Source organism: Strix uralensis, chromosome 3, assembly GCF_047716275.1.
Source record: "Strix uralensis isolate ZFMK-TIS-50842 chromosome 3, bStrUra1, whole genome shotgun sequence".
NCBI classification, from domain to species: Eukaryota; Metazoa; Chordata; class Aves; order Strigiformes; family Strigidae; genus Strix; species Strix uralensis.
This window is the reverse complement of record NC_133974.1, coordinates 75,371,893-75,390,306: the sequence shown is the minus strand read 5'-3', so window position 1 is coordinate 75,390,306 and position 18,414 is coordinate 75,371,893. Positions and strand designations below refer to the sequence as shown.

Genomic DNA, 18,414 nt, shown 5'->3' with positions numbered 1-18,414 from the left:
CCTCTGCCCAAGAAGGCTTGGCTGGCAGTCTCAAATTTTAATTCCACCCCAGAGCAGAGACACTGTTTTGCATGTGGTTTTGTGCAGTACCCACAACTCTGTTGCCAGGTGTGAGACTTTCCAACTACTCCGGAGTACAGCCTGGTATAAAATCTGCAGTCCCAGCCATATCCAGAGCTTCACTGTGCTTGGTGCCATACAAACAGGGAGATACCATAAACTTACAACCTCAGCCACTAGAGCAGACAAGTGCCAGCAGGATCAAAGTTAAAAGTGTGAAATAATAAGTAAGGAATAAAGAAGAAAGGAAGGTATTCAACAGTCGTGCCAGCCAGCCCAGTCTCCTTTCCCCAGGCTGCATTGCCCACCTAAAAATGTCATGCAGATTTTCATTAGTACTTTTCTGATGTCAAAAGGAAAAATATGCATGAAACTATACCACTCAAAGATTACCCATACCTCAAGGGGCTGTGTTTGTTACAAAATCATTCATAAGAGGTAGGATTGCTTAGCTCCTTCATGTACATAGCCCTGGGAATGAATACATACTATTTGACCTAATAATGACATTGAGATACTCTAAGTACCTGGAGTTATAAATATTCCCATTTCATGCAAATTCTACTTTCTTCTTCAATTTAACAGAAGTAAAAACCTGGCTGTAACAGGGCAGAGAATACTGATGATCATACCAGCAGAAAACCATTTCCCCCAGTTGATGCTTTTTAGTGATGCGTTATCAAAATATTTCTACCTGGTTCCTGTTATTGTGTTTGTACTAGTTGGGCTTCTTGGGCCCACGTTAAAATAACTGTTACTGTTTATCTGTTTCTAATTCTTTCTATGGGAGCTGTTCTTCTCTAAATTTTGTAGCACTGTTATGACTAAAGTAGCAAGGAAATATACAAGTATATAAACAACTGTCTTCATCCTTTCATACAAATTGCATCAAGAGGCTAGTCTGTGGAAAGAGCTAATGATCCAATCAGCATAAGAACTTATTACAAATTGGAATTCTAATAGATAATCTCTAGATGCAGATTTATCATGTAATTATACAGTTGGAGAAATGGAATATTTTTATATGCTTGCTTTTTCTGTTGCTGTAGCCTCTTGCAATGATCTCTTTAGCATTTAAATTCCTAGTTACATTCAACAGACAAGGCTTTGAATGAATGTTACTCAACAGGGTGGCCTTCAATGAGGAAGGTGGAAAGGTGGCAATGAGAAAAAAAGGTATGCTACAAACAGGTAAAAAGGGACTGCAAGCCATGGGATCTCTTTGCATTCTTTGTTAACATGATGTTGGCAAGTTGTTTTCATGCAGTTCATTGGCTAATGCAATCTGTATATGATATAGTCCCCAGCAGTTCTGCAGACAAGCAAACTGAAATGACAATAAGCAATGAATCAACAATCCCTTGCTGAAATGACAATAAACAACGAATTAAAAACCCCTTGCTAGGGCTTCCTTGAATCTGTGGCTTCTGTATCACTTGAATTCCTGCCTTACAAATGAAGCATCAGTCTGCTTCTAATACCAATAAAATCAGAATGAGGAAATAGCTGATACAGCATGGCTGTACATACTTAGTCATATACTTACCTGTTTGTGCCATGTTATGCACTGTTGAGTCCCAAGAGCCCCAAAAGAGAAATATAGTTAGCTGTGAAACAAGAACCAAACCCACAAGTACCTGTCCCAACATATATTACAAGTTGCATCTGATGGACAGGACTGTCTGTCAGGGATGCTTGGAAACACATTTTAAGCTTGTGGTTTCAAATATATCTCAACAGAAATGTAAAACTCACTTGAGTTTTACTCTCTACTTCTTATGCCATCCTCCTCCTCTCAGTGCTTGATTTTGAGAAGTACATGGTAGCAAAAGCTCATCGTTTTAACTTTAAACTCAGTCAAAACAAGGTAACTCCTGGGCAGTCAGGTGTAGCTCTGCAAATTTGCACGACAGCCCAAGAGCCAGACAGCAGGACTGACACGGTACTTCTGCTCTCTGCATCAGGCTAGGAGAAATCCCTTATTTTGTCTTTTGAGGTAGCAGAGGTGCCACACACATCTTTGCTGTGCTGTTTATTGAGATTTCCTCCTCAACAGCCCACCGAAACTGACACAGCATAGCAAACAAGAAATGGGCTGTTATCATTAAAGTGGCTGGTCCCACCTCTATATAGAAATATCAGTCATGACCCTTTTTGCTACTCATGAAATTGGGAGCCAAAGACATATGAGAAAATGGGCTGCTGGAATTGTCATTATGTTTTTATTTAATAGAGAACTTTTCTCATCCATTTTCTAAACAGGCAGTGTTATTTCAAAATATCAGAAGCAAAAACCACACATACAGAATAACTTAAACATTTTTCCTTTTGAAGATGACATGGACATTCTCCATAAACAGTTCATATCTAATAGTTTCTCCATTAAGTGTTCAGATAATCGATATATATCAGCTAAAGTACTCTGGCACTGACTGGGTCTTCAGAGGAACAAGTTGGCTGAAAAAAATAAGATTTCACTAAAGAATAAACCTATAGAAATTAGATTTCATAATGTTTATGTGTCCTTAATCCTCTATTCCTTAGGAAATGCCTTCTCTCCCTTCTCTCTTGGACTTAACCTACAGCAAATTGGTTTTACCTGAGCAGTGCTGAAAGCTCTTGGTGCCACTGCTAGTTTTGCTAAAGGTTTAAGCCACCCTGGAAAACATTAGGGATCATCCACGAAGCCAACATTAGCCTACTGAGGTTAAGCTCCTGAGAAACCCTTCTCAGAGTTGCTCTTTGCTCCTATAGAGGAATGTATTCACTTCATTCACCCCAGAGATAGTCCAGCATTAGCTTCAATAGGCTAAATCTAGCATCTATGAACATCCACACACTGCTTGCACAAGGAAAGACTTTTACTATAGTGAAGAAATTAATCTAGGTCAACAACACAGAGGCTGTAGTGTCAATCATGTGCTGAGACTTATCACGCAGTTCCTACAGGTCCTGTTTTAGCCCAGTGTTTACTGCTTAGATTCACTTGGCACCTAGGGAGCCCACTGTACAGCACTGCATGGACCAGAAGACCAAAATGTATCTTTGACTTAGAGATCTCACACATAGGATAGTGTAATAAATAGTAGTCCTTCCCTGCAACAGAGTAAAACTGCAGTAAGTGGAGCTGTTTCCTCTCTTCATGCCACATCCCTGCTAACCCCAGTGTCATTAAAGAACATAGCTGTAACTCATAATATTTAACATTAACTAGATAGGCAAAGAGAGCAAATCATAGTTCACTGCATTAGACATTAGCTTTTTGTTTAAGAAACTGAGCTGAAAAATCACTTCCCTTCTGGTCTTTTTCACTAATACCACTTGTCTACAAAATTACTAGAAAACACTTCAATAATGTATACTCCACCTAAAATAACTGAGAAGCTTTGAGACGATCAGCTCCATCCTAACCTGAACCTTAATCCAGTCAACCTTTGCATCCTTTTTTCTGAGAATACCTTCTCCTTCTTGTCACTGAAATATTGCCAACTACATTTCACCTCATGTCTTATTTAGTGTCTACCCTAAAACCTCAGTTCCTATAGGCAAGTAGTTAAAAGAAAATCTTAGTTTCGCTTTGCAGAGTTTCCAGGTCTCATACTTGCAGCAAAAGGCTTGAAAACATGAATAATATCAGCTTAAAGAAAGTAAATAAAAACCCCACAAAGGCACTTTTTAAACAAAATTCTCATGACTTTTATGACAAGTTTATAATCTGAAGAGGAGAGGCAATCATCTGATTCATGATTTCTAAATCCTTGGGGTTCAAATGTAAGGATTCCTCTTCATCTTCCTTTTCCTCTTCTGCTTTTTACTCTTGTATTTTGCATGAGGAATGAAGATGCCCAAATTTCTGGTAGAAATCATCTTCAGCACGATTCAGAGCTTCCTCGTCTATGTAGACAGCTGGTCTCCGGGAAGCCAAAAAGTACTGCACTTTCCGCAGGCTCCATCCCATCACATACTTCAGCCAGCCACTGACAGCAGCTGTAGACCTGCCAACGCCAGCATTGCAATGAACGTAGACAGTGTGTCCATTCTCCAGCAGCCCATGCAAGAGACAGACAGCTTGTGGCAACATCTGTATTCTTCCTAAGGTTAAAAACAAGGCATGTTCATTTGCATTTGAGAAAGCTAGGTTCATGGTTGAGATTATGTCTCTACAGCCTGATATTCTGTGAATCATAATGGCAAACCTGACATATTTTGGGTTTTTTCTTTTTTTTTCTTTTTTTTCAAATGACCTTCTATTCTAACTTTGTTTTTTCCTGCAACATAGATTCAGATTACACAAAGTCTGTAAAATGCCCCAAGTTGTCTCTAAATATACGTTCTGATTAACACTGGATGTGTGTGGCATATTCATTTTCACAGGGACTGAGACAAGGCAGCAAATTACATCAAACAGCGTATCTTACGTAGCATTAAAGTTAGCAAGCCAAAAATGAAATGTTTTCTAGTACCAGAGGTTTGTGAAGCTACCTATGTACTGCTGCTTTCCAAAACATTGTAATGAAGGCTGTTATGTCAATAATAAGTGAGGGAGGGAGAGTAGAAGAGTATTTTCCTGTACAACTTAATACTGCTACACTTTAATTGTGTACTAAGCATATGGTTAAACAACACAGAATATGCTTTCTCACTCCCAAAGTGATGAATATACCATATTTCCTGACACCTTTCTTCCTGTTCACCCAGGAACTGAAGCTGCAAACATCACAGCCTAACTTTTCCTTGTGGCACAGACGAGCACTGACATTTAAGACCTTTCAAATTCCCTTTTTAAGGTCTCTTGTCTTCCCTGATGTCCTATTACTGATAGGACAGTTCTCTATTTGTGGTAGCAGTACTTCACTCTATTGAAAGCATTCTCTTCTGCTGGTAGACTACTCACTTGAAAACACACACACTTTCTAACCTATTGGTTGGAAACAAGATTTTAAACTGAGCATTCCAACAGAGAAATTAAAAATAATAATTTATGTTACAACATCAGGTGCTATGGGCATTCTAAATTAATTACAAATAATTATATAAATGACTCTATGGAGATTCATCAGACTGGGATGCTATAGTTAAAAAAACCTGTTTGTTGGGGGAAGGGAATACCAGGAACAGACATACAGCACTGTCTGTCCATTTTTAACCAGCAAGGATGGCAAGCCATCCTGCTGTGCAAGCTTTCAGTCTTCCATCTACACTGCATATTTTCATTATATGGGCTGAATTCAAACTGAAAGCAAAAACAGTCAAGCAGTTATCAATGTCGGATGGCTTTAAACTCAAATTCACATATGCTGCCAGACACAAAGTATTTTAGATGGCCTCTCTGCCTACAGGAAAATATGAATAATTTGTTAGAGACAACACACAGAGAAATTATACCTTGTGTGTTAGCTATATTTTTATACAAAATTTACACAGAAAAAAAAAAGTCATTAAAGTGTCAAATTAGTAACTTAGTTTGTTACTATTAATTTACTGCAAGAGTGGCCTGAGCATTACCTTCAGTGCTCATGTCCGGGGTTGGCATCCAGACATAGGCAATACCTTCCTCTTTATACAGTTTCATGAGGATTTCAGGGCTCATGGGCTCCGGGTAGCGGTTGCAGCCCCAGGAATTCTGAACGATGTCCCATTCGGTCTGGAAGTTCATCACAGCTGTAACACCCAGCTCGTGCTTCAGCTTGACGGTCACATGCTCCAGCTGCCGAGGGCAACTTCCCAACCAGATGTTTGGCAGAATTCTAGCATTGAGAAAACATTGCAGTGGGATTGATTAAAATACCTTAACAAAGAAACTGCCAAGTTCAGCGGCGTTCCAGCTCCAAACCTGCTTAGCATTACCGCATGAACACTGCTAAGTGCAGCCTTTTCATGTCATGCAATAAGCAGCTTCTTATTTCATTACAGTTGAGTTGGTAATGTTTGAGGCTGGGGATCAAGTTCCTAACCTACCACAAAGAGCCAGACGGTCTGAGAAAAGGTTCAGAGCATAATTAGTGGCACAGGTCTCCAAGGCATCCATCATTAAGCTTGCAGTAGAAGCTTACTAACATCACAGATTAGAATAAGAAAACTCTGAAGATTCATGCAATTTGCACAAAAAGAGACCTAAAAGATTCACATGATCGAGATCTGAATTACTTTAGTAAAGCCAAACACATAGAACTCTTCCAGCTTTGTAATTACCACTATAATGAGGAAAATAGACCAAAAAAAAACCCCCAAAAACCCCAAAAACAATTAAACTACCCTCTGTGCGGAAACTCAAAAATGAATGATTATCTTCTCCTTTTTCTCTGCAGAATTGCAACACATGTCTAGCTTCCCTCAAGGCCTGAAGAACCAGAAATTTTGCAAGAAAACTCAAGAGATATGTGTAGGATGGATAAACATCCACATTTCTGGTACTTATTTAAATCAAAGACTTCTATGGTTTTCCCTTTGTTAATTATCACAAAACTATTGTACGTCTCAACAGAATTTGACACAAACTGAATATTAAGAGGCTTGTTTTCAAATAAGGATTTTTAATCTGAACATGCAATTAAACTGATGGTATCTACAATGGATTATTTACATGCACAAATTATTAGTGATCGACTTTATTTTTTTTGTTTGCATTTGTTTCTATTTTGAACATGCAATCCACAAACTACACAAAATATCCCTGCAGTTGAACATACAACTTTGCAAACATTAACTGCAAAAAAATGAAGCCAGTCTACAACAAAAGCAAGATCCTCAAAAATAAAACGTCTGCCATGCATTTCTTAAGGTCCTTTCCAATTTTAATCTCAGAGACAAATAAGAAAAAATTTATGTCTATTCAGGAGCAGTTACTCCTAGAAGCAGCCCTTAAATCATCAGGTAGCTATTTGCATTCCACTATCACAGTAATAAGTGCTTACTAGCATTTAATTAAGACCTTAAGACAATGATTAAATCCTGCTATGTTACTACTGAAAGATTGTCAAAAAGAAAAATTTAAATCCAGAAAGCACTTATTGTTTCCTGTATTTTGGCTGCATCCACAGTGAGTCACATACCAGCCACACAAACACAGTCTGGCCTTAACAGCCCCTGTTTCAGCAAGACAACGTACTTGAGCTCAGTATGTGGTAACTGAGTCCAATTTAGACAAACATATTACACAGCAAATAACCATTTCAACCGTGTTTCAACACCAAGATCATTTGAAGAGATTTTACTTAGTTGTTGTTTCACATCAATGTTCTGGTCTAGATTGTGGTGAGAGTATTTCCCACTGCTAATAGAAAATGCTTTTATTCCTAAGCAGCAAGCAAGCTTTGCCCCAAAATTTCAGAAATTAAGATTGAACTTGTTTCCTTTGTTACTTTTCTCACACTCCTGAACTCTACCATTATAAAGGAGAGAAGCCATGGAAAGAAAGAAGTTCTAATACATAGGCTCTGGATTTCTTAATCTACAAATTAAATTCAGTTCATATATTAAGAAATATCAATACTCAGTCAACAGTGGACTCCACAGCAACCTGAAGGAAATGCAATAAAGCACAATTATGTATTACCATTATGTTCAAGGTACAATCCCACATACTGGTACAGGAATGGAGCCTCTCAAAATTGCCCAAAACCAGTATAACCAGCTTGAGCATTCCCATTGATGAGGCTAGCGAAGGTCCACTGCAACAATTGCTTCACTGTCCCTCTTCCCATGTGTCAGCCCCACAGCAAACCCCAACCTGAAAGAGTGATCACTGTCAGGCTTCTGCCACAGGAATCCACTGCAATGATTAGAGCATTTCAAGGTGGCGAATGTAAGTTCAAGTGCCCTAACAGACGCTGATGAATGGCTGGACGTGAGTAATGCCCACAAAACTCCACAGCCAGGAAAGAAAAATGGCAATATCACTAAAACCTTGTGACAATATGAGGATATTCTTTCAAGAACAAGAACATTAGTATCCTTCCTTCAGAGGCTTTCCTGGAGACTCATACATATGTAATTCTCTTGATATTTTGGGAAATAGCTAATAAAATAAGATACCTTGACAGGAGAGCAGAAGTGTGTTTTCTAGCATCTGATTGAATCAGGAGTGACTAAAGCGTTCCTGAGATAAATAAAATTCTGTGTAGTACTCTTGCTTACAGATAAATCAATGCTTCATAAACTTTTTCCCCAATGATTATTAAGTGGGCAAACATCACAGTGGTGCTATCTGCAAGACAACTGGGATATACACCATTTGGTTTTTTTGTTCTTGTAGCCTAAAGGGTCTTGTCCATGACAAGACCTCCTGTATTACACAATAATAATTGCATTTACCAAACAATCTGATGGGTTTACCAAGTTTTTATCACCGTCTTTCCCTGTAATTAACCAAATTAGTGGTTGCACTCAGAGAATGACCAAAACAACGTATTTAAGACAGTCAATTCTTGTGAATTATTTTTCAGGTCCTAAAGTTTAGCATTTGTGAAGGTCAAGATGCAGCCTTGACCTTGGTCTTCAAGCCCCTTATTTACCCACCTCAAAATAACTGTAAAGTCTTGGTCTTGCTGGACAAGGCTCAACCAGTCCTTTCCCAGGAAAACAGTCCATGCAGAAAACAGTACTGCAGAGCTGTCCTATTGGTCAATTTATATAAAAGTTCTGGGATAATCCTACTGCATAGTACCTATATTTCCATTTGGCTTTATCTGGTTCATCACATGACTTTGTCTTACATCAGAAGGAAAGAATGAAAGGGTCAGTGCACATGCGAGTACAGAAACCAATGAAAAGTTTAGCAGCTACATTTTACACATTGATTTTTGATAGCCCTACTGAGGGCTTAATTACACTGAGGACCAGGGAAATGAACATATTAAAGCAATAATGTGGCAATTTCCTTTTTTACATCTCTTTCCTTAATAATATGACTTTTAGTTTTCCTTTTCCAATGTGGCCTTGCCACTGTACTTCAGTAGGTAGCTAGATTTTAGCCACAAGAGTATTTGGCATGGGAAAGAGACCTCTTTTACTTTCCCCTCTCAGCTGTCATCCAACAGTGCTCTGAGCTCTGCAACAGCTGTTGCCTTCCAGCTCTCATATGGTTGCTTTCCAGCAGCAGATTAAGTGATCCCTATGTATAGTTCAAAAAACATCTAGGGATTATGTGTGATCGATAAACCTATAATCTTTTCAGCCATTAATCCTTGTCATATTCCCCAAATATCACAACAGGATGGTGTTTTAACAAACTTCTACATAGAATTCTGTTTTAATATAAAAATGGCACTTTGTCATTGCACATGTTAACTCCCTGTGTTACTAAGGATAGTAAACCATGCTTGGTCTCAGAAGACATGGTCAATTCAGTCAGAGACAGTTTCTCAATGAAGAAATCACCTAGAGTAGCATAAAAAATATTCAATTAACTTCTGAGATTAAGATTTGTAGATTGTCTAAAAGCCCTTTATTTAAACTACTTTCTGTAAAGTTACTTTTAGCCTGCCCTACACTGCAGTTCTCCATCAGTAATATGGCAATAATATTTACCTACCTTAAGAGGACTTTTAGGGATTAAATGAAGGAATGAATGTCAGAAGCTTGAATCTGTAGTAACAAGGACTAAATGTTAGGCAGGTGTCTGCTCAGTTTACTTGATTTACAGAGCCCAGACTGAAGGCTGACATGTTAAAAACCTGCCTTTTGACTTGTAAACTGAGAAAACCAACATTAATTTATCATTACCAGGGAATAAACATGGAACACCCTGAAATCACTTGTACGGTTATTTTCCATCTGTCAGCATATTTAAATTATTTTTAATGATGCAGATATATATTGCACTTGGTTGCTTCCCCCCAGGACCCTGCACAGCCTAGATTAAATTATAAAAATTCACTATGAATGCATCTGAAACAACAAATGCATTAATCAGTGCAAATAGTCTTCCCATCCTTAAGGAGAAAATGAGTCTGAGGCAATCAAAGATTAGCATTCCAATACTTTTTTTTTTAATGGTGCAGATGATTGTAATTTTCAGGCCAGAGGAAATGTTCCCAAAGCGTGATGCGCTGTACCTTTCAGTCTTGGACCACCACAGACAATACAAAACCAACCCAGCAACTGTAGCTGCAGGGATCTGATTCACAGGGCGGGTGACCTGCCCTAGGTGAAGACAGCAGGTTACTGCAGCAGGCGGTCACCTCCTCCTCCATGACAGAGACATCTATGCTGCTTCTTAAGCAGCTCCTGTGCTACTTTTGTGGATAATGGTTTAAGGCAAATGGGCACCAAAATAAAATTACTTTAAAATGCTGAGCTGTAAAGTGGGATGATTAAGGTACAGTTTCCAGATCTGTTCAACCATCAGTATACTACGAGCAGCCATCTTACAATCTCTCTTAAGGAGTCACAGTTCTTACAGAAAACAGTAGGATTCAAGCCTTTGGGGAACACATTTCATCAGAACATCTACAATATTTCAGATGTCCTTCTATCCCTACAGTTGTCAGCTTTAATTAAGAAAGAGGACTTTGCCAAACTAAGGAAAAATACTAAAGTATTTTTCATTGGTTGTTGGCAATAGAGTGATCCATCAACCATGCCATTTGTTTATATCGGTAATATTTTTGACCAAGGTCCAGCATATTATTTTAAAAGAAAATTGATGGATTGATATATCCTTCAGCGCCAGGTCAAGATGAGGCCTGATGTTAAAGCTTGCAATTCACTTCAGTTGTCTGCACCAGTCTTCCTCAGATCCCACTAAGCATCTAATGACAGCAAGAGCACTAATATATACATATAAAAAGACAGCAATTTAGCTGAAACAACAAACAAAATAATGATTAAATCAGCTGTTTCCTCCCTTAAGGCTTTCTTTTCCTAAAGGTGTAACATGCAACTACAGCTACATGTAACTTGCAGCAAAAACTTGTTCTGCATTCCCAGAAGAGCAACATATATAATTCAGTCAATTTACCCCCAGCATTTTATGATGCTCGTATGCATATGGAGTGGTTTTTGTACTGATGTAGTGCTATTACCCTGACACCACTACAAGCAAGCAGCCCAAGGGGAATGTAGGCTTGAAGTACTACTCAGAGCTTTTTGTAGCACTGTAACTACTGGAGACTGCTTCCAATTACATTCCTATTTCCTCCCCTGATGGCACTGGCATAGGAACTGGTTCAGAATTTTTTTATAAGGTTGATTTTTAACGGAAAATGATGATCTGTCTGAACCAAAAGCTTGCATTGAAACTTCCTACTTTTAACCAAATCTAAACTAGTTCAAAGACCAAATGTCTGATGAGAAATGAAGGGAGACAGAGGATGGCAGTAAAAAACTCTGACCTCTCTTTCCCTCTGTCTCATTTGACACAAAAGAGCTTTCCAAAAGTATTCCTTGGGGCATATTCAAAATGAGAATATAGGATATCCCACTAGCTGTAAGCTGACATGCTCTTTCATCTGTTCTCTACCCTCTGCCTTGTGTCAAGGCACATCACTTAAATGGTGGTACCACTGGATTATGATGACCCAGAACTATCATCCTGTATGTACTCCATCTTTTGCCACTGGCATCCTTTTAACAACATATAGCAGCTTATTCTTAGGTACATGTACGCCTACCCTGATGTACCAAGTTAGACATCTCTCTTTTCTCCTGAAACTGTGACCTAAGAGCACTTGTTAGAAATCAGATGAGGTTTCTGTACCTTTGTCAGAGCAATCTAGAAACATTACTTAGATTGCTATCTGATGTCTTCAAATGCATTTACAAACGGAGGAAGATTTTCAAATGACCAAATTCTGCTCTCCAGTGGAAGATCTGAACACTTTCAAATATTGCTTGATATGTAGAAAGCACACTGATGATTATCCTCACCTTCAGAAATATTTTCCTAACGTCCAATGTGAATAGCGCAGTCACAGGTCACAGTGACACCTTCCTGACTTCATAATGGACACAAAGAACAGATTATTCCCTTCCACTCTGCAAAATCCTTTCACTTATCTGAAAATTACTAACACACACCTACACAGCCTTGTATTCTTCTCTCTCTCTCTCTCTCTCTCACACACACACACACACACACACACTTGCTTGTCATATATTCAAAGCATCTGAGGATTCTTGTTTGCCTTTGGATTCTCCAGCTGATCAACATCTTTCTTAAGATGTTATGCCCAGTACTGGAAAGAGGTCTTACCATTTCTGAGAAGAACTGACGATTAGATTGTGCCACAAAGGCACAAGAATCCCTTTTCAGAGCTCCCTCACTGTCCTTTTACAGCATGAGACTTCACCTATATTCAACATGGAATTCTATTTTCAAGTTAAGATCTCTTACAAGAGATGAGCCTACTCAAGGAAAGAGTGTGATCTGCCCAAAACAGAATTATTTAAGATTTTATTAGTTACAACAGCCAGTGGTATCAAATAAAACTAAATGAATATGCAACAAAGGGGCAGATAAGATTCAGAGTTGACGAATGCATCTCAGTAATACATCTTGGAATAAATAATCTCAGCCACTCACACACATCACAGGGTTTTAAGCTAAATATAATCAATTAGAAAGGGAACCAGTACATGCTTGCAGTGATGCTTGGTGAAAGTGTTGCTTTATAGAGAGGTCAAAGTGGTAATATTAGCCTGTACAAAGAAATGAACTGAAAATAACAGAAAATTTATAGTAACCTTCTAAAAATCAATGATCCCACTCTATGCACTCAAACTCTGAACTTTCTATTAACTATTCTATTGTATCAAAAAAGATAAAAATTAAGACATTCAAAATACAATAGATGCTGGATATTTCTTCTGAAAACACTTTCATATCAGGGCAGACTAAGAATTCAGCATTTTTAAGAGGGAATTCGATGACTACTTAAAGATAAAATATGAGAGGGGCAAATCAACTGGCTCTATCTACATAAAAGAGGTAAAGAACTTCAAATTCTATATAGTTTCACCTACAAAGCAACTACTAAGAGATGAGAAAAATGGCAGAATTTTTAAAATCTTTTTTTTATTCTTGCATCTTCCTCCAAAATACAGACAACATAGGCAGATATCAAAAGAGAGAAGTCCCTGGTTTGGTTTTGTGCAAGAATTCTGGTATCATTACATTCTTTTAAAATAAAGAACAGAGAGATCTTTCAGAAAAATGCCTACTTACCAATGAAATAATAACATAGAACTAAGGCATTATAACACTGACATTTCATTGCACATGGCATGTGGGTAAATGGCTGTGGTCTTAATCCCTTCTCCTGCTGACTTACTTACTGATAAAGTCTCCTTGAACAAGACAAGCTGATGGAGGCTTTGTGATGAAAGGTTTGACTTAACACAGTCTGATGCACTCAATTGCCCAGCACACAGACAAGCACTACTGGCCAGAGTAGGAGAGCAAGGTTTGATCATACTATGGTCTAACTCACAGAACACCGAGATCAAATAGCCAGGCTTAATAAGATCACTCTTATCAATAAAGATGGAATAAATGGCCACAACCTTAGCAGAAGTCATCAGAGAAAAGCACTGATTAATGATAAAATTATATCCTACTGAAATGACACAGCTGCAGACTTTGTATAAACTACTTATATTTTTGAACAAAAAATTGCTTTTACCTAAATGCCAAATGTAGAAGGACCACAAGTCATTGCTTATAAATTTGTTTTGCTTTACCACTGAAGAGTGCAGTTTACTGTGAAGTTAAGAATTCTATCTCAGGGCTTTAAGTGAGGAGAATTAAATAGACTGCAACGTAGTTCCAAGGTGGTTTTTTTCTTCTTATTTGGCACTGTGATGAAAAGTAATTAAGCTCTGGCAAATTTTCTTCTTAGATGTAATTTGGACTACTTATCTAGCCTCTCACTTGGGAGCAAACTTGGCAACCAAAAAGAAACACCTGCTTTTATCACTTTAGAACAACACTTTGTCAGCTTAGCAATATCCAAAGTTTCTCAAGCCCTTGAATTCTGAGTGTTATGCTTAATAGTATCTTATTTATGCCATGTTCACAAATTTATGCATGAACATGGCATCAAACTACCTCATTTGCTGATATGTAGTGCAAATAAGCCATTAAGATTTGACCTCAAGCTTACATTGTGCTAAAATGAAAACAGGTAAGAAAAATATCAAACCTGTAACTAAAATACAAGGTTACCCAGACATTTAGCTACAAAGCAGTTCCAGTGGTACAGTGCCATCAGGTTCTGTTGTCCTAGGAGGAGATTTCCACAGCATCAGATTGATGGCACAAAAGGGCTTGGTTGTCATCCCCTCTTCACCCACCAATCTGCATTTACAGCAGGTGGTATGGTGCACTCTTTGGGTTATGAGACACGGAGCAACCATGTTAATGCCTAAGCACAGCACAGCTTTCCTTCTCATTCATAACCTTCTGGTGGACTCTGCACCAGGGATACAGGATAAGAAGGATCCACATGAGTAGAATTCAAGTCAATCACTTAAGAGAAGTTTAGTGTAGATAGATCCACAAAGCTTTATGTTTATGGCCCATTTTTCCCTTCCAGAGCAACTTCAAACATTCCCTTACAAAGAGCATAAGAGCTTTATTAGAAGAAATTCACTAAAACATCTCATAAGGACAGCTGCAGAGATCAAGGGCATTTCTAACATCTTACATCCTGCCACAGCAGGGAACGTATTTGATGAAAACACCTAGACAACTGGGAAGTAAACCACATCCCACACTGCAAAAATTACAATAATGGATAAATAAGCAGTAGCACTATGCCTGAGAGTCAAAAATAATCCTTTTACTGTATTCAGTACTCATAGACTGTCATCAGGAAGAATGGGAAGAAGAAAGAGAAACCCCTGAAGAGCCCAGAAGAGAGTATCAGAACAATCAGAGATCTAGAAGACAAGTTTTCAGAGAAAAGGCTGAAAGAACTGAGGGTTAATATCAAAATGAAAAAACTGAGATGTTCCAACCTCAATCTCTCTGTGATTCTGGGAAAAAGGATAGGAGTTTCCAAGCATATAAGAGATGGCTATAAAGGGGCAGGATACTAATTTGTTCTCCAAGTCAGCTGAGGAAAGGATAAGAAGAAATTAATTTAAATTGCACTAGGAAGACTTAAGTTGAGATTAGGAAAGTTTTTTAATGGTAGGAATAGTGAGGTAATTGAATGGAAGAGTAACAGGGCTGTAGAGTCTCATCACTGAGATGAGATCATATTTAAGATCAGGCTGGACAAACCTGGAATGATTTAAATGTAATTGAGACTACGTTAGAGCAAGTAAATGGACTGGATGCTTTCTGAGGTCTCTTTGAGCCTCTGATCTATGATACTATAATCATAAACTTTAATTTCCATCTCTGGGATCACTACCTATATTAATTTATCAAGCTCCATCTTGAAATAATTTAGGTTCCTTCTCCTCCCTGCCCTATTTGAAAGGTCATGCCAGAATTTAGACATCATTCCTTTGATGTCAGAAACCTTGTTCTATTTTACACTCTAAATTAATTCAGAAGCAATTAATATCCATTTGATCTTAAAGCAGGTTCAATTTCAATAATTCTTCTTCCTCGTTTTTACTAATTCCTGAATATCTTTTACAAATAGTAATATATCCTCTTTCTCAGTCTTCATTTAACTGTGCTAACTCAGACACCAGAAGTAGTCAAGCTATGGTAGCAAAAAGTTCCTTGCAAGCCAATTTATTTTGCTCCAACTCCAGTGTCATAAAAGCTACACAGCCTGTGGAAAATGCCATCATTCATTCCAAGTTGGCTCAGGCATCTCTGCTTTTCACCGCAGTTTGTGATGAAGGCGTGTCTTCTGTCAGGGAACCCCTGACATAGAAACAAAAAAGACTGTTAACATCATTTTGTATTTTAAATGGGTTTGCAAAACCAAATTTGTTATTCCCATTCCTCCCGTGATGCAAAGACAATGTAAAGTTCTCCTAACAAGAAACCTTGGGGATTTTTCTTGTGGGATATCTACTGACCACAAAGTTCCTGGGAAGAAGGCAACACAAAAGAGGCAGTGTATCCCCATTAACAGGGATTGCACCATTACCTCAAAGGTCAATTACTGATAGATGAGATATACCAGCCTGATACAGCTGATCTTCTTCTATGCCAGGAACATGTTCCAGACTGTTCCTCCTTGGGAAATGGAAGTGCAAAAGGAATTGTAAATCATCTTTGTTCTTCTGACCCAACAACAGATCAAATTTATCTAATTTTGTCTCTAGGATAAGTGCGCATGCTCCAATAAATTCAGTGGAATTGCTCTTGTTGAGCTTGCAGTACGTTTGAATCTACACAGGGAAAAAAACACACTATGAGCTCTTCTCCTCTCTCATTCACCTCACTCCATTAAAAAGCTCAAAGCCAATTAATTTATATCTTATACTTTTTTTTTTTAATAATCTATTTTATCTCTACTCTAGATATGATCTAAAATAACTTGGTCACACAAGACTTTACATACATGGCCAAAACTAAATTGTGAAAGATAAAATTTTATCCTCCCTGTATTCAAGGTGAAATATCTTATGTCATACTTCAATACATATTTCTACTGTGAAGATAAGAAAGCAATCATTCATAAGCACACACATGCCTTGTAGGATTTCATCAGACTTTATTTTCAAACATACACACAAGGTTTCTACTGTTGCTCAAGGAGCACACTGCATGCAGTAGAAAGCAGGATTTGCCTTTGTAAGGAATGACTCTTTTTATACTTCCATTTGTATAAACATTATCTGAAGCAAATGATGTGCCAATTACAAAAATACAGCCGGAGAAGAGAATCAGGTTCCAAGGCTTGTACTGAACAACCTGGAAAGGACTCCTCCATTGGCTTGTGAGGACTAATACTTAAATACTCCAATTATAGAATCCTGTCTCATGCAACCATGGTTGCCAATGGTTACTTCCTACATATGTCTCCGTTAGGTTGCCAACATTCCCATTTGTTTTGAATTAGAACAAATACTCAGAAACACAAGAACAACAGGCTGCTAAACTAAGCCAGATCGTAATGAGCCATGAATCTCTTGGCATTAGGAATGAGAATTTCTAATGTTAATGCTTAGCAATGGGAATGATGCCACTGCTGGCACCTTTAAGTTAGAGCATTTTAACAAAATTGACTTAAACTGCTACAGATATACTTTAAGTTAGTCCCTGAGAAATTTCAGGAATCGTTGGTAAAAATATATTTTGTCTTCTTTCAGAGTTTACTTACTAGCAGCTGCTTAGAAATCTAGACTGCAAAAATAATAAAAGATAAGTCCACTTTTCAAAATGCAGCATTTCAGATCCAATGGAAATGCTTTCCAATGTTTCAGAAACAAGCACATATTCATGAAAATTACATAATTGCAAAGCACAGGTTATTGCAAGGTGGCCTCGCAGCATATGCACACATAAAAAATGCCCCTCAGAACGGCAACAGTCAGAGGAAGAAGCACATCCATCCCTTGTGGTACCATTCAAATTCAACAGTCTTGACAGGGTCTGTATCTGTGTTCATTCCAGTTACGATATTTATCCAGAATTTCTAAACTCGCATCACTCCGTTTATAATAATTTTAAAGAGGGATGGACACATTTCAGAGTACCACAGCCTGGGGGTCAACATCCTAGAAATATTGAGAAAAAATGAATCAATGCATGACCACAGTCAGCTACATAAATATCTAAAATAACATGTTCCCACAACAAACTCAAATCAAAGGGACAACAGCTGCATGGTGCTACCATAATAAAATTGTCAGAAAACTTCATTTTAGCTAACACACCTGGTTACTAGATTATAAACATAAAATTAATAACCCTGGTGGATGGGTCGCCAACCTTGAATGCTGAGGCTGAGATTGTAACAGAGCTACTGAGAGGCCCCAGAAGGCCCTATGTAAGTCTTCTTAACACAAAACAGCAAAGTATAGTGGGATCTCTTGAAGACATCTTGGATGTCCAAAGGGAAAAAATCATTTGACTTAAATTTAATGAACGAGCAATCCTGCAGGTTTTATTGGTGCCCAAAGACTGATAAGAATTACCAAGGGTTGTCTATCTTTTATGACTGCTTTTTTTTTTCAGATTTCTTTCTTTTCCTAGTAATATCATTTCACCTGCTTAGAAAGTAACATTGCAGGCATTTGAACAAATGTATTAATCTACTGTTACTAAAGTTTATGTAAATGTGTTTACATTCTTGGCTGAAGCTTGACTTTGTGAATTTGTAAAACAATACTCATACTGGATACCCTTAGTACCTAGACCGCAAATACATTTGAGAAGCTTTTTCCTCCTTTCATCTCACAGATCGAAGCAGCTCAGTATTACAGGAAGCTGAGCAATTC

The 18,414-nt window shown here is 38.0% G+C and overlaps 1 protein-coding gene across 10 annotated transcripts in view; it reads right to left on the bottom strand.

The window, feature by feature from the left end:
• Nucleotides 1–2,260: 2,260 nt before the first annotated feature.
• Nucleotides 2,261–18,414, bottom strand: part of EPM2A (EPM2A glucan phosphatase, laforin) — a 41,978-nt gene continuing 25,824 nt past the window's right edge. For 9 of the 10 annotated variants that reach the window (XM_074862932.1, XM_074862940.1, XM_074862933.1 and 6 more), the window contains 2 exons: nucleotides 5,566–5,807; nucleotides 2,261–4,152 (listed from right to left, as the gene is read on the bottom strand). In XM_074862932.1, coding sequence (XP_074719033.1) covers nucleotides 3,872–4,152; nucleotides 5,566–5,807 — 523 coding nt within the window. In that variant the 3' untranslated portion in view covers nucleotides 2,261–3,871. The remainder of the gene's footprint in view (nucleotides 4,153–5,565; nucleotides 5,808–18,414) is intronic. The other variant, XM_074862941.1, reaches the window with a different exon arrangement.